This window comes from Octopus bimaculoides, chromosome 14 (genome assembly GCF_046866305.1).
Source record: "Octopus bimaculoides isolate indiv1 chromosome 14, ASM4686630v1, whole genome shotgun sequence".
Classification (NCBI taxonomy): Eukaryota; Metazoa; Mollusca; class Cephalopoda; order Octopoda; family Octopodidae; genus Octopus; species Octopus bimaculoides.
In genome coordinates, this window is record NC_142941.1 from 19385201 (window position 1) to 19401384 (window position 16184).

Genomic DNA, 16184 nt, shown 5'->3' on the forward strand with positions numbered 1-16184 from the left:
CCCTGATCCCTTATCTGGTAGTCAATATGGAAACTAGGAATAGATGAGTGATTGGTGAGAGCTATACAAGCCATGTACAGGGATGCTGTCAGTAAGGTGAGGGTTGGCAATGAGTACAGTGAAAAATTCAGGATACAAGTAGGGGTTCCCCAAGGATCAGTGCTCAGCCCCCACCACCACCACCACCACCACCTTCATCATAGTCCTCCAGGCAATAACAGAGGAATTTAAGACAGGCTGCTCCTGAGAGCTCCTCTATGCTGATGATTTATAAACATATATATATATATATATATATATATTCCAAAAATTTTACAAAAACATAAATGGAAAATTTAACAAAACCATAACAAACAGAATATTCATGGCTTATTCCTCATCAGACAACGTCCAAAAGATCATTACAATTTCAAGTCTTTAACATTGATATCGTTCACTTTTGGTGGCACTAGTGGTGAAAAGCCACTGGGAAATAGCTAACAAATGTACAGGGCAATGACGAAAACAAATGCAACAAAATAAAATATACATATACAACAAAAAAAGCCGCAAGACAAACAGAGGAAAATGAAAATGTCCTGTAGGACTGGAGACGAAAGAAGGACAGCTAGAAAGTCAGAACGAAGAGAGAAGTAGAGTATTGGGGAGGGAAAAAGAGAGGAAGAGAGTGGGAGGAATGCAAAAGTGAGGCAAAAAAAGAGAAAGAGACAGAAATGGACATCACACAAAAAATATTCCAAGAATATTTTACAAACAAGTAAAAATATCAGAAGTGCATGGTGTCACATATGTGTGTGTGTGTGTGTGCGCGTGCGCATGCATATGCATATGTATATGCATGTGTGTGAGAGTGTGTGTATGTTTATGTCTCCTTACCTTAACATTGTGTGATGGTTGTAAATGATTGTCACTGTCATACAAGCAGTGTCATTGATTTCCAATGATCTGTAGAAACATGTCTGGCCATGGGAAAACATTACCTTGCTTGAGAAACAGGTGAGGTTTGACCACAGGAAGGGCATCTAGCCAGAGAAAATCTGTCTCAATAGACTCCACTTGACCACATACAAGCATTGAAAAGTGGACATTAAAAATAAACAACATCAACCCCAAATTAGACAGATATGGGTGCAGGAGTGGCTATGTGGTTAAGCAGCTTGCTTACCAACCACATGGTTTTGGGTTCATTCCCACTGTATGGCACCTTGGGCAAGTGTCTTCTACTATAGCCTTGGGCCGACCAAAGCCTTGTGAGTGGATTTGGTAAATGGAAACTGAAGGAAGTCTGTTGTATATATGTGTGTATATATATATATATATATATATATATATATATATATATATATATATATATATATATATATATGTATGTGTGTGTATATGTTTGTGTGTCTGTGTTTGTCCCCCACCCCACCATCACTTGACAGTAATTTTCCCTATACATTGATGGCCAATTCATCATCTTTAGAGGATATCTTTACTCTTTTACTCTTTTACTCTTTTACTTGTTTCAGTCATTTGACTGCAGCCATGCTGGAGCACCACTTTTAGTCTAGCAAATCGACCCCAGGACTTATTCTTTGTAAGCCTAGTACTTACTCTATCGGTCTCTTTTGCCGAATCGCTAAATTACGGGGATGTAAACACACCATGCTTGAGAAACAGGTGAGGTTTGACCACAGGAAGGGCATCTAGCCAGAGAAAATCTGTCTCAAGCATGGTGTGTTTACATCCCCGTAATTTAGCGATTCGGCAAAAGAGACCGATAGAGTAAGTACTAGGCTTACAAAGAATAAGTCCTGGGGTCGATTTGCTAGACTAAAAGTGGTGCTCGAGCATGGCTGCAGTCAAATGACTGAAACAAGTAAAAGAGTAAAAGAGTAAAAGAGTAAAGATATCCTCTAAAGATGATGAATTGGCCATCAATGTATAGGGAAAATTACACTTTAGCATGACTCAGTAATCTGAGAAACGTAGTTTTAAAAATATTTATATTAACTGTAGAACTAATGTTATGGGTATTTAATATCTAACATTCTTTAGAGATTGAATTTCAAAACTGTCTTAGTATTGAGTGATAGACATTTTAAAATTTATTGTTTTTGGTATTTTAGCATTCAAAATGGTCTGTGTGTCAGTAGTCCTATATAGGCTACTGTCGTGGTTTTTTCCAGAATAATAATAAAAAGAAAAGTAATTGTAAATATGAAAAGAATAAAATTTTAAAAAATTATGATTGCAAATAGTTTGATTCTTTATCTTGATATCAATACCAAAATATCACACAAAATTTCAAACTATGATTGACTATTTTTTTTATTCCACAGCAAATGGCTTTTACTTTCTATAACTATTATTACAGACATATTTTTTTCTAACAAAAGAAAATATCTAAAATACTTGCTGAAATCTGTGCCCTTATTTTGGGGTATTTTTCTTACATTGAAAATGTTCTATAAAGAGAATAAACAAAAAATCTCTAACAAAAATAGCCTGAAGTATTTTCAACAAAAGAATACTCTCTATGTTGGCTGCACAGCTGAAGGAGACCTTAAATTTGTCTATTGAAAAACTTTCTATACCTGTGTGAGAGAGGAAAATGTTTATCAATTCTCTAAAGGAAAGCCTAACTTAGGATAAGCAACAGATTTTTAAAAAAAGGTACTGGGGTCAATTTGATAGACTAAACCATTAAAAGAGGTGTCCCTGCATGGCCACAGTCTAATGAGTGAAACAATTTAAAGAATAAGTGCATTAGTGTTACATGTTGTTTTTCAGGGATGCTGGCTGTGAGGATTGAAAGGGATAGAGATTAATAGCCATGATTAATATAAAAAATTAAGATGGCTTTGAATTTTTAAACTTGATCAACCTCATGACAAAGATGGAAGGATTATCTTTACTTTCTGTCTTTTACTTGCTTCAGTTAGTTGGCTGGAGCACAGCCTTGAAGGGTTTCAGTCGAATGAATTGACCCCAGTATTTGTCTTTTTGTTTTTTAAGTCTCATATTTATTATTTCAGTCTCTTTTGCTGAACCACTAAGTTACGGGGTGGGGTATAGAAACCAACACCGATTGTCAAGCAGTCATGGTAGGGGGCAAATACTAAGATACCCACACACATATATAAAAGGGGGGGGAGTAAAAAGTTCCTGGCTTTGGGTAAAAGAAAATACAGGATGATCAGTTAATTATGATTTTATTCAACATATTTCCCTCTCAGATTCACATGCTTATTGTAGTGGTCCTTCAGTTTTTCTAAGCCCCGTAAAAGAACTTCGAAGGTTGGGCCTTTTGTGATACCCTTAAAGCCAGGAACTTTCCAGCACCCTCTTGTATATCTATATATATTATGGGCTTCTTTCAGTTTCTGCTAACCAAATCCACTCCCAAGGCTTTGGTTGGCCAGAGGCTATAATAAATGACACTTGCCCACATTACTACACAGTGAGACTGAACCCAGACTCATGTAGTTCGGAAGCAAACTTCTGACCATACTGGCATGTCAGAACAAACTTTATTTTGTCTTCTCGTTAATAAAGAGAGGGCAAAAGATTTTAGAAGGCCTGGGATTTGACAGTTTGAAAACCACTAAGCTAATGCATCATGGTACTTATTTTCACAGCAATGTTTACAAAGCCATTAAGAATAAAGTGTTTTTGCAAAATGATATAATGCAGCAACAGTTACAGGTTATGAACAACCTAATTCTTCAGTCAGAAAGCAAGCACTTTAACAACTTGATCAACAGTGATTTTTGTTTGAAAATACCAATCTAATATTTTAATTTATTTTTTTATTATTTTTTGGCTGATGAAGCAAGGGGTTGGGTAGCTGTCATATTCAATTCTTAAAAAAAAATAACAAACTTTGTCTCATTTGAGCTCATGCTCCCTTATTCCACTTGGGAGGTATGCGTTCATTCCTTTAAAATTTTTAGTCATCTGATCACTGTAATTTGAATCCTAATCTCCACCCCAACTTCGACCAATTAATTATCCCCTTTTAGAACTGATGAAAGGCAATTTCCTAATCTAGAAGATAAATAACTTGTTTTCTATGTAGGATATGGTATACTTGGCTATCTCACCATCACTTCCACCCATTTATTTCAACAGTTTAATAACTGTTTCTTTTATATGGTTTTGTTTATTTCCTTGTTTGTCTTTCCCCAACTTCCCATATTTTACACCCATCCTTATTTTATAACATGTTTATTTATTTACATCTTTTTTTTTTTTCTGTATGTACAGTTAGTGTGGATGCAAATATCAATATCTGTATAATATATCAAACAGATCTGTTTGAATTTGAAAGTTGAACTATCCTCCACTGGCTAGAAATACACAAACAACACTGTCATAAATGTGTGACAGGAAAAACAAAAATCAAGAGTAAATTTTTTCGATTTTAAGCCATTTGAGATTGCACTGAATGTTTTAAGGTGAATCATATAAATCAGACTTGAAACTAAAAGATTTCTGATATACCAGTTTGTTTATACACTGACATATTTCATTTTCTTATGTACTATTTCTATTTAGTCAAGTTTCTTCAAACTATCAGTTTATTTTCCTTTCTTTATATCATTTCCCTTTATTATATAAGGTCCTTAAACATATAAACCTACCATAAAATATGATGCAAAAAATTAATTTCAAATAAATATATAAATATGTCACAAGGGACTTTTAAGAAAACTCCAGTTTCAACTCATATTTAAATATTTTTAAGTAGTTAAATATTCTTTCATAGCACAGAGTGTTGTAGATGTATCAGAGTTATCTATTTTCAGTAATCAGTTGAGCTAAGGCACAGTAGAATACACGATGAAACACAAGCAGCAGATTTCAACCAAATGGCCTATAAGTACATGGTCCAATATCTTATCTACTCATCTTTCCACTGAATCACATAAATAAAATACTCTTTGTTCAAACTAGCTTTACCCAGCTCTGTTGACATGCTATTTCTTGTGGAAGTGTCTTCTCTACATCTCACAAGAATTCATCATTTTCTTTGACCATTTCATGCTTTTTCTACGATGACATATCTAAATTGACACATCTGACCAGTCAACCAATTATTTGAACTGAGAATAGTGTGACCATAGCTCTTGAAACATATAGGGTCATTCCAGTAAAATTCAACAAAGATCTGTTGTGAAGGTTCTTAGATCTTCTTCAAATTTAGACCATTTTTTTTGCAGACTTCCTTGTGCTGTTAAGCGCTTGATGATTCCACTGCTATCACAAACATTTTTACCATGTGATGTGGCAAAGAAGTACCATTCTGCTTTTAACTAAAATCCTACTCATAGAACAACAAATTAGAAATATTCTTGTTGTTTTTATTCTGTGCTGATGATCAGTCACTGAAATAAATAATCTCTATTTCAGGAAAGTTGGATTTCAGTAATTCATCAATCAATCAATACCTTTCCTATTGAGTAACTGTAACTCCCTTTTACTCTGAAATCATATGATCATAAATATTATAGAGAACCCATTTCAGGTCACCAGTCACTATTTGGTCCAAAAAAGGCTCATTCATTAGATGTGACAGCAAAGAAAAGCACACATTCACTCTCTGTGCGGGATTAGATTCAGAAAGTTTGTGAGGAACCCATTGACTCAATTTGCCAGCACTTCTGATGGCATGCAGGTGTCGATGAATGATTGAATGACCAAATCCAAGCCTCTCTGCTAATTCCTCAACAGTTACAATGGATTTTGTTCCACCAGGGTTTGCAGGATGTCCTCATCGAACTCTAGAGATCTTCCAGGACAAGGCCCATTTTCTAGGTTGTTGTTTTGAGCTCAGAATTTCTGAAACTATATTCTGCATTAATATTCTTCACACTTTCCTTTGTCTTGTTGTCTTTATTGAACTTATAAAGCAAAATATGCTGAATATGCTCCTTTGTCACTTCCATTATGGCTTTGAAAAAATAACTGTTAAAATCGAACTGCACTAAGAATAAGTAAGGTAAAATTACTTCTTGCTTTTATAGCAAGCAGATGCAGGTAGTTTATCCCATCCACCTTCAACATTTAGTTCATGCAATTGAAAAAACTGCATTATTTATGGGATGACCCAATATATATACTCGTATATGTATATGTGTGTGTGTGTGTGTGTGTGTGTGTGTGTGTGTGTGTGTGTGAATGTGAGACATTCTGTGTGTGTTTATAGATAGATAGACACACATATCTATACATACATGTATATAGCAAATTTTAGAGGTAATACTTGATAATTGCAAGTACCTGTATATGCCAGATAGTGGCCGAGGTAAAAGAATAAATTAAAAACGTAAAATTAAAACAGAACACAAAGGATTCCGCGGTACACATGCTTCAAGCTTTATACACAAACAGTCGTTGCATCATTATATGGGTATATAATTGATAGATAGGATGGTATAAAGCTATCTTCAGCCACAAATATATTCTTTCCCAAGATTATATCACAAAGAAGAAATCACCGTGTGTCTATCTATCTATCTATAAATACATACAGGTCACACGTTCACACACACTTTCTATCACCACTCTCTCCATCTCCCTCTCCCTCTGACTCTTTCTCTCTCACTACCTCTCTGTCCCTCCTTTGTATCGAAAAATAAAAGTGAGATTGAAAATTTACTGCGGTTATTTCTCTTTGATTTAACAATGTCTCAATGTATCTATCTATCTACTTGTCTTCTGTTTCACTCTCTCTCTCACACACACACACACACACACACACACACACACTTTTTATCAGCATTCTTTTGTGAAACAGAACATAAGTAGATAGATAAATATGTTGACACATTGTTAAATCAAAGAGAAATAACCACAGTAAATTTTCGATGTTACTTTTACTTTTCAATACAGAGGAGGGACAGAGAGGTAGTGAGAGAGAAAGAGTCAGAGTGAGAAGGAGAGAGTGGCGATAGAAAGTGTGTGGTGTATGTATGTGTGTGTGTGTGTGTGTGTGTGTGTGTGTGTGTGTGTGTGTGTGTGTGTGTGTGTGTGTGTGTGTGTGACATTCTCTGTGTGTTTATAGATAGACAGACAGACAGACAGACAGACAGACAGATAGTTAGACACACATATCTGTACATACTTGTATAGATATGTGTAAACTGTAAATTGGGGATGGGATTTTTATCTGTATATCTAATGAAATAAATTTTGAAATTGAAATAAAATGTTACTCAAAATGTGGAGGGTTTTTTTTTTATCGTGAGTGCCACTGACTTGCCATTGAGATATGACTCTGGAGGAAGCAATTGCAACAAATTCTCCAAAACAAGTCAGAGATTTGTTTGCAGAGCTTCCCATTCAGGGTAAGTTGCTTAAAAGCTACATACTAGCTTAAAAGCAACCCAATAGGGCGACCTCGGGCCGACGGAAACCATGTGTGTCGATCTGATAGACAGAAATTGAAAGAAACCCATCATATATATAAATATATATACGTGTATCTGTGTGTTTGTATCTTTCTGTCTGTGTTCATCTTCCACCACTGCTTGACAAATGTTGTTGGTGTGTTTACATCATCATAACTTAAAAGTTCAGAAACAAGAGACCAATAGAATAAGTACTAAATATAAGTAAAATAAGTCCTGGAATTTATTTGTTGACTAAAACCCTTCAAGGCAGTGTCCCATCATGGCTACAGTCAAATGACTGAAACAAGTAAAAGATAGAAGATAAATCCAAAATTGACATCATTTAAATATAAATTTAAATGTCCTGAAATGCAATAATAACTATACTTATTTAGTGGCTAATAACATAATTGCATTCAGTTTTGAAATGACCGTTTCTCATTTTAATTTACTTCAAGACCATGTACTGTACATATGATATCTGATGATGTCTGATAACAATCAGAGATGAAATAAGTAGAAACGAGATGTAGACATGAATATTATTGAGTCTCAGGGAGGTGATGACAAATGACTGTAACTTTTGGCAATTTGCTGTGCTTGAGAAGACACATAAAGCTTAGTGAAATCATAGTTGTGGCCAGAGCCATTGACACATGAAAGGCACTCATGCCAGTGACATGTAAAGGGCACCTGTGCTAGTGATATGTAGAAGGTACTGATGCAGGTGATACATAAAAGATGCCCTGTACACTCAGCAATCATAGAAACCAAGCCAAGATAGACTGGAGCCTAGTGCAGCTCTCTGATTTACTAGCTCCAGTCCAGTTGTCTTACCCATGCTAGTATGGAAAACGAGTGCTAAATGTTGATGATGATGATGATGATACACACTACAAGTCATGGTTAATGTTTCTGAAATTTAAAATCTATTAACAAAGACAGGGATCTGAAGTTTTATACTGTGAAAATTAAAGTGCATCCTTGCATGATGTAAGAAGAGAGTAAGTGTTAGTGTCAGCATCCAGCCCTAAAACACTGTCACAAAAGAGAGTCTCATGATGAGAATGATTACACATGGGTGACAAAGACTTGTGGTGGTTTGCTGTGCTTGAGAAGACATGTCAAGCTAAGTGGAACCATAGTCACAGCCAGTACTGGTGCATGTAAAAGGCACTTGTGTCTGTGACATGTGAAAGGCACTTGTGTCAGTGACATGTAAAAGGCACTTGTGTCAGTGACACGTAAAAGGCACTTGTGTCAGTGACACGTAAAAGGCACTTGTGTCAGTGACACGTAAAAGGCACTTGTGTCAGTGACATGTAAAAGGCACTTGTGTCAGTGACATATAAAAGGCACTTGTGTCAGTGACATGTAAAAGGCACTTGTGTCAGTGACATGTAAAAGGCACTTGTGTCAGTGACACGTAAAAGGCACTTGTGTCAGTGACATGTGAAAGGCACTTGTGTCAGTGACATGTAAAAGGCACTTGTGTCAGTGACATGTAAAAGGCACTTGTGTCAGTGACACGTAAAAGGCACTTGTGTCAGTGACATGTGAAAGGCACTTGTGTCAGTGACATGTAAAAGGCACTTGTGTCAGTGACATGTAAAAGGCACTTGTGTCAGTGACATGTAAAAGGCACTTGTGTCAGTGACACGTAAAAGGCACTTGTGTCAGTGACATGTGAAAGGCACTTGTGTCAGTGACATGTAAAAGGCACTTGTGTCAGTGACATGTGAAAGGCACTTGTGTCAGTGACATGTAAAAGGCACTTGTGTCAGTGACACGTAAAAGGCACTTGTGTCAGTGACATGTAAAAGGCACTTGTGTCAGTGACACGTAAAAGGCACTTGTGTCAGTGACATGTAAAAGACACTTGTGTCAGTGACATGTAAAAGGCACCTGCTACACTTATAAAATGGTTGGCATTAGGAAGGGCATCCAGCTGTAGAAACCACATCAAAGCAGATGACTGGAGCCTGGTACAGCTCTCTGGCTTACCAGTTCCAGTCAAACTGTCTAACCCATGCCAGCTTGGAAAGTGGACACTAAATGATGATGGAGATGAGGATGATGATGATAAAGTTTTTGATGTTCCTGGTGGAGACTGGTAGTTAAGGTTTAGGATGTGGAAAGCTGGAACTTTGGCTAGGAGATCAGGGGATGTGGTAGAGGGCACTGATCAGAAATGAATGTAGAAGGAAGTAAAGAATGGGAAGACTTTGAAAAACACAGATGAAGATGAGAGAAGAGAAAATGAGAGTAAGTGGGTTGATGAAGGGGATGTGAAGGACAGAACAAAATGGGATTACTGGCATAAGAAGTTATGAGATAAGCAAGGAAAATGTTCTTAAACTTCCTATTGCTGCTGTTGAAATTAAAACAAAGTTGTTCCTATTGTTTAGCCTTGAGTATAATTTCTATTTATTATTCTTACTGAAGGTGTTTTTGGTTAGCAACACAACAAAAAATATTGGAGTTTCTTATACATAGATAGTATTCCTTAAGAAACCTTTTTTCCACATTTTAAACTCCCCAAATTAGGGGATTCTTTATACACGTTAAAATACGGTAATTACCTCTTTAAAGTCTACAGTCACTGGAAATTATGTTAATAGATATTATACATAATTATATAATAAAGTGATTAGCTGGCAAAGTTGTTATCATGTGAGACAAAATGCTGAACAGTATTTTTCTGGCTTTTTTTTATATTCTGAATTTAAATTACGTTAAGGTAGACTTTGCCTTTCATCTTCTCAAATTCGATAAAATAGGTACCAGTTGAGTACTGGGGTTGGTATAATTGACTTGCCATCTTCTCTTAAAACTGCTGACTTTGTACCAAAATTAGGAGAAAAAAATAGTTTGGAAGAATTGTGAATAATTATTTTAAATGTAAATCAATTTGTCAGCAAGCAGGTATGAAATGAATAAATAAATAGCTAAATATAACATATTTAAGCCAAAGCAAAAATCTTTACAAGTTTTAAAAACGATTAACAAATTCCGTTTTCAGTCAAATCAAGGAATGATATAAAAAGGAAAGTTACCTACCTTGAATTTGCATTTTTTTTTTTTTTCGTTTTTAAATTCAATTATTTCATTTCACTTTCATGTCTTCATTGTTTATAACTAGATTTATCAAGGAGATCAAAGCGCATAGTTTAAATCCAATTCAGTTCATGAATTTTCTTGTTCTCGAAGCCAAAGGCGTTATTTATATATTTTTAAAAGCAAGTTGTTTAACTCTGAAAATAAATGTACAACTTCGTCGGCGATTCTTCTGTTTTCCACTCATTTTTTTCAGGTCGCTACATTAAATTATCTCCCCTAGACTCTTCACAGGGAAAACTCATAATTTGTTTACGTTTAGTAGGTTACATGAACAATTTACCATCAGATCTTGTTAAATGTCTTCTAACCACTTGAAATTTTTCAAATTTCAGCAAATTATTTTAAAAAAATGTAATTCTGATGATGAAAATCGCAATTATTATTTTTTTTTACTTTCTAGAAACAAATAAAGAAATTACATTTAAAGTTATGTGATTTTTGCCAATTGAAAACTTCTATGTCTGTTGATTTCCATTGCTATGGAGATTAGCAGACACGAAACCTTTACATGATCTCATGTTGGCGGTGGGATCTGGGTTGCAGTTGATATGAACGTCAGTAGTGACAGGGATACTGTTATGTCTAGCGTGTCTATTATGTGTGAGGCATTCTTGTATAGTTATGCCCTTATATATGTGTGTGTTGTTATATGTATTTCATTTGTGATTGTTGTTGTTGCTGCAGGTGTACGATGTTATTGTAGTTATTGTTGTCATCGTTGTTGTTGTTATTTTTGTTGCTGCTGTAAGTATTGTGGTTTTCTTGGTTTTGTATGTTCATATTGTCGTTGGTGTTGCAATGTCCTAATTTCCAACTCATCATAGTGAATCCATTCACAAGGCTTTGATCAGCCCAGCTATAGTAGAAGACACTCGCTCAAGGTACAGAGTAGTGAGGTAGAACCCGGAACCATGTAACTGAGAAACAAACTTCTTAACCATGCCTGCACTAATACACACACACACATACACACACGATTTCATATTATATTATATTATATTATCACACCTGTCTGATGAATGGTTATGGGAAACTGAGTAACAGCTTGTAAAGTTTATTGCGGCTTCAATAAAATAGTATCTATCTATCTATCTATCTATCTATCTGTATGTATGTATATGTGTGCATGTGTCTATATATATATATATATATATATATATATATATTGATAGAAAGGACAACAAAAGAAAGAAAGAAAGAGACCTCGATATTATGTAAATAGAGGAATTTATCTGTAAAAATATGTGACACTTATTCGGTAGCCATGATAAAACTCTGAGTTTCAGATTCCGGGGTGGGAACCCACGCCAACATCTCTTCAGTTATCTGGCCATTGAAAATTCCTGTGAAAAATTACCGTTTAACAAAGGGAAATTACTGTGTGGTTGACCGTTATTAAGACAAAAAAGCTATAGACCGCTAAGTGAGGGGAGGGAGTAGAGGTAAGGGAGTAGAAAATTCTATAGTGTTCGCATAAGCGCACCAATCCGTACATTCGCCTATATGTATATACTAAGACACCCTTGCTTGAAACACACACATGCTCACCCACACACTCGCCAAAACCTATACATATATGTACATATATATACCCGCGTACACACCCACACACACACGCACTCAACAACCTCGCACCCATACACACGCATGCAAAAAAAATATAAAAAATAAAAAAATTATAGGGTTAAAAGCAAAATACAGAAGAAAGTGTGAGAAAGCTATAAGGTTAAAACGCATCTAATATGCGCATATTTTCGCATGCACGTGCATACATCTATATACGTATGTACCCGCACACACGCACACATTCACAAGCGCGCACATAAGGTTCCATGTACGTATCTATAGACACACAGTAAAAAACAGGGTGGAGGGGAGAAAACAGAAAAATATGTGTGGAAAAAATGCAAAACAGTAACTCTATAATTATGTAAAAAGTATATAAGAAATCTAAGTAAAAAGTATAGAAAGATAAAAAGCTTATACATAGACACAATATAGAAAGCAAGTCCTATCAGTAAACACAGGGGGACCAAAAACATAGCAAATATTTGGCCACATGTGGACATGATCCGAAAAGTTCAGTCCTTGAATTTAGACATGTGGCAGGGTCTAAGCTGCCTTTCCAGATGAGCCATCTTTCCATATCACATAGACCGCACCTTCCACTGCCGCTGGTGTAAGGTTTACACTTGGCTGAGATCTTCCAATGGATGTTGTAACTGACACCTTTATCTTTTAAAGACCATATATGACTGGATAATTTGGTCGTTTTCCTTTTGTCCCAGTTTTTGTGTGTTGTGTGCGATTATATTTTTAAAGTTAGCAGTTGAGCTGAAACTGATTTTTAAGTTATGTCTGTTGAAGATCTTTCTATATAAATATAAGGACACAGGAAATGTGTCAAGGCCGACAGGAAGCGGTCCAGCTTCCTAGGGCTAAATAACAGCAGTATGATTCCCTTATTGGGACTGTCACATTGAGTTGACAATATACAGCTGCTATATATATATATATGTATATATGTATATATATAGGTGAGAAAGTTGGTATGTGAAAGCACGTGGTTGGATGTATAAAAGACAATAAGAGTGAAAAAACTACAGAAGGCTTGTGTTACATGGTTAAAGTATATATTTAAATTATGGCAGAAAAATGTAAGAAAAATGTTATAAAAATGTTATAAAATCTTTTTGGTATATAAACATTGTATTTTGAGAAATAACCGGTTTCGTGTTGTCTTTTCAAATTTCTCTACTTCATTGTGTCGTGTTCGTTCCAGTCTGAGAAAGAAGAGTTCTAGATAGGGGGAGGTAATTAGGGATTTCTTCCGGTATAGGGGAGATAATCGAAATCTAGGAGGTGGTAGAATTTGATTAATTTACCATGGTTTTGTTCTATATTTTTTCCCCTTTTTTTTCCCAGTGGGGTGATGAATTTCCTTATTTAAATGTGTTAGCAATGGTTAAGTTTGGGTTTGTATTTTTGAATGAAAAAGGTTTCCTTATTTAATCTAATCTGTGTTGGTGTTTTAATGGCACATTGATAAAAAGGAAAGATTATAAATTGTGGTAGCATTTGTTTTGCGCATTTTTCAATATGATCACTAAACGGTATCATTCGGTATTCTGATTGGTTTCTATTAGCCCATTTATTCTATCAGAAGAATTTTTATTCATTAAGATAGAAGAAATACACATAATTATATATATATATATATATATATATATATATATATATATATATATATATATATTTCAGAACGTAACCACATGTGAATCATTGGCAATTTTCTTCCGCCGTCCTCCTTTCTATTGGACTTTCCTCTGTTTCTGAAGAAGAGCTTTGCTCGAAACGTTAATCAAAACTGCTGACAAATGGTACAAGCACCACCCTGAAGCTGTAACTGAGGAAGAAAATATAATGATTCTTTGGGACTTCCTAGTATGTACACACCGGACCATCAAAGCTAATAAATCAGATATCATTGTGAAAGACCAAAACAATAAAGTTTGTTTATTGATTGACATAAGCATACCCTGTGACAATAATATCCCATCAAAAGAATTTGATAAGCTCAGAAAATATAGAGATATGCTAATCGAAAAGATGTGGCATCTCAAGACAGTTACAATACCCAAGATTGTAGGAGCACTTGGAATGATCAAAAAAAGAACTGAAAATTATTTAAGAATGATCCCTGGCTTATCATCCATGCAGGAAGTGCAAAATATTGTCTTAACTAGTATACCACCCGTACTGAGAAGAACATTGTTGCTGTGCTTATTTTATCAACCCCAAAATGATGAAAAATAAAGTTAATCTCAGTGGCATTTGAACACAGAACATAAAATAAGGAAAAATGATGTTAAACATTTTAGTCTGGCATGGTAACAACTCCACCAGCTCGCCACCTTAATAATAATAATAATAATAATAATAATAATAATAATAATAATAATAATAATAATAATAATAATAATAATAATCATTGTTTCTATTATAGATACAAAGCCTGAAATTTAGGGTTGGGGCAGACAATTAAATCAATCACAGTAATTGATTGATTCATTCTTTTATCAACTCTGGAGGGATGGAAAGCAAAACTGACCTCAGTAGCATTTGAACTCAATACATAAAGGCATTTCATCCATCACACTACTAATGCCACCAAACAACATACTCAATAACAATAATGATCATAATAACTTCTTCCATTGACACAAAGCCACATCTTATAACAAGTGGTATAATTATTTGAATCCACTCTTGTACACACCTGGTACTTATTTCATTGACCCAGGCAGTTGTGAAATTAGCATATATTTTGAAAGAAAAATATTCTCTATCACATAATTCAGATGCTTTATCTTGGACACCACCTGAAGATAAAACGTGAATGATAAAGCAGGAAATTGCACTGAATTTAATAGGCAGTTCTTGATCTCATGCATCAGATATAGCCTGTAGAGGTCATGGCTACAACTTCCTCTTGAACTAAATAATAGAGAGGAAAACCATTTTCTGTATATCTCCTCTGTGTGTGTGTGTTTGTGTGTATGTATGGTGGTGGGCATGAGTGAATGAACGTGTAAATGTATAAGTGTGCATGTTAGTGTTTTGTTCATGAATAATGGATTTTATGGGCAATAAGTACTTCATATTGATAAAGCCATCAGTATAAAAAAAAAAGCTTTTATTTACGTATTTGTTTTCCATTTTTTTCTTTTTTTTTAAATTTATTTTATTTGATTATATATACATATATATATACTGCAAATTTACAAAATTCATCTCCAAAAGTAAAAATACAAAAATCTGAAATAAATGTTAATGACAGATCTTCATAAGTGAGTGATTTAGCAGTAGCAGTAGCTGAAGATTCAGCAGAAAACATTTTACTTCTGTGACAATATAGATTTATGCAAGCTTTGTCAAACTTTCACTGACTTCCCACAGTTTTTTGGCAACCCCTGCATCATAGCCTTTTGCATTGGCACATCCTACTTGAAGGTTATCGAAATACTTTCCACTATGCTCCTCAATACCTTTTTCAATAGCACAATAAATAGTAGTTTGAGCACCTTCTTCTATAGACTGAAATGAAAAGAAAACAGGAAAAGGGACGTAATTAGATAAAAATAGTAAAGGATTACTCCAAACATTTACTGGTTTGCTCTCAGTTGGGTATTCAAAATTTGTTATTCAACAGTTAATATATAAATCCAATGTTCTTATAAGATAAGAATTTAGAGATATATTCAGTTGGGTATCTGAATATATCATCTTAACCATATTGGTTTCCTGGTTTATATAATATCAGCAATATATATGTATATATGCACCTGTCTTCATCTTTTTTTTTTTTTTTTTGTGAATTCTCCCTAAGGGCATCCAGCTGTAGAAACTCTGCCAAATTAGATTGGAGCCTGGTGTTGCCATCCGGTTTCACCAGTCCTCAGTCAAATCGTCCAACCCATGCTAGCATGGAAAGCGGACGTTAAACGATGATGATGATGATGATGATGATATAGTCGCAGGAGTGGGTGTGTAGTAAGTAGATTGCTTACTGGGTTCAGTCCCACTGTGTAGCACCTTGGGCAAGTGACTTCTACTATAGCTTCAGGCTGAACAAAGCCTTGTGAGCAGATTTGGTGGATGGAAACTGAAAGAAGCCCGTCA

The 16184-nt window shown here is 35.0% G+C and overlaps 1 protein-coding gene and 1 long non-coding RNA gene across 4 annotated transcripts in view; both read right to left on the bottom strand.

Moving 5' to 3' along the window:
* LOC128249371 (uncharacterized) overlaps window positions 1–11485 on the bottom strand; it is a 126082-nt gene extending 114597 nt beyond the window's left edge. For both annotated transcript variants that reach the window (XR_016244236.1, XR_016244235.1), the window contains exon 1: window positions 10443–11485. This is a non-coding gene — a long non-coding RNA (uncharacterized LOC128249371). The remainder of the gene's footprint in view (window positions 1–10442) is intronic.
* Window positions 11486–15181: 3696 nt separating this feature from the next.
* LOC106879995 (retinol dehydrogenase 11) overlaps window positions 15182–16184 on the bottom strand; it is a 55746-nt gene continuing 54743 nt past the window's right edge. For both annotated transcript variants that reach the window (XM_014929778.3, XM_089362478.1), the window contains exon 7: window positions 15182–15599. In XM_014929778.3, the coding sequence (XP_014785264.2) occupies window positions 15423–15599 (177 nt within the window). In that variant the 3' untranslated portion in view covers window positions 15182–15422. The remainder of the gene's footprint in view (window positions 15600–16184) is intronic.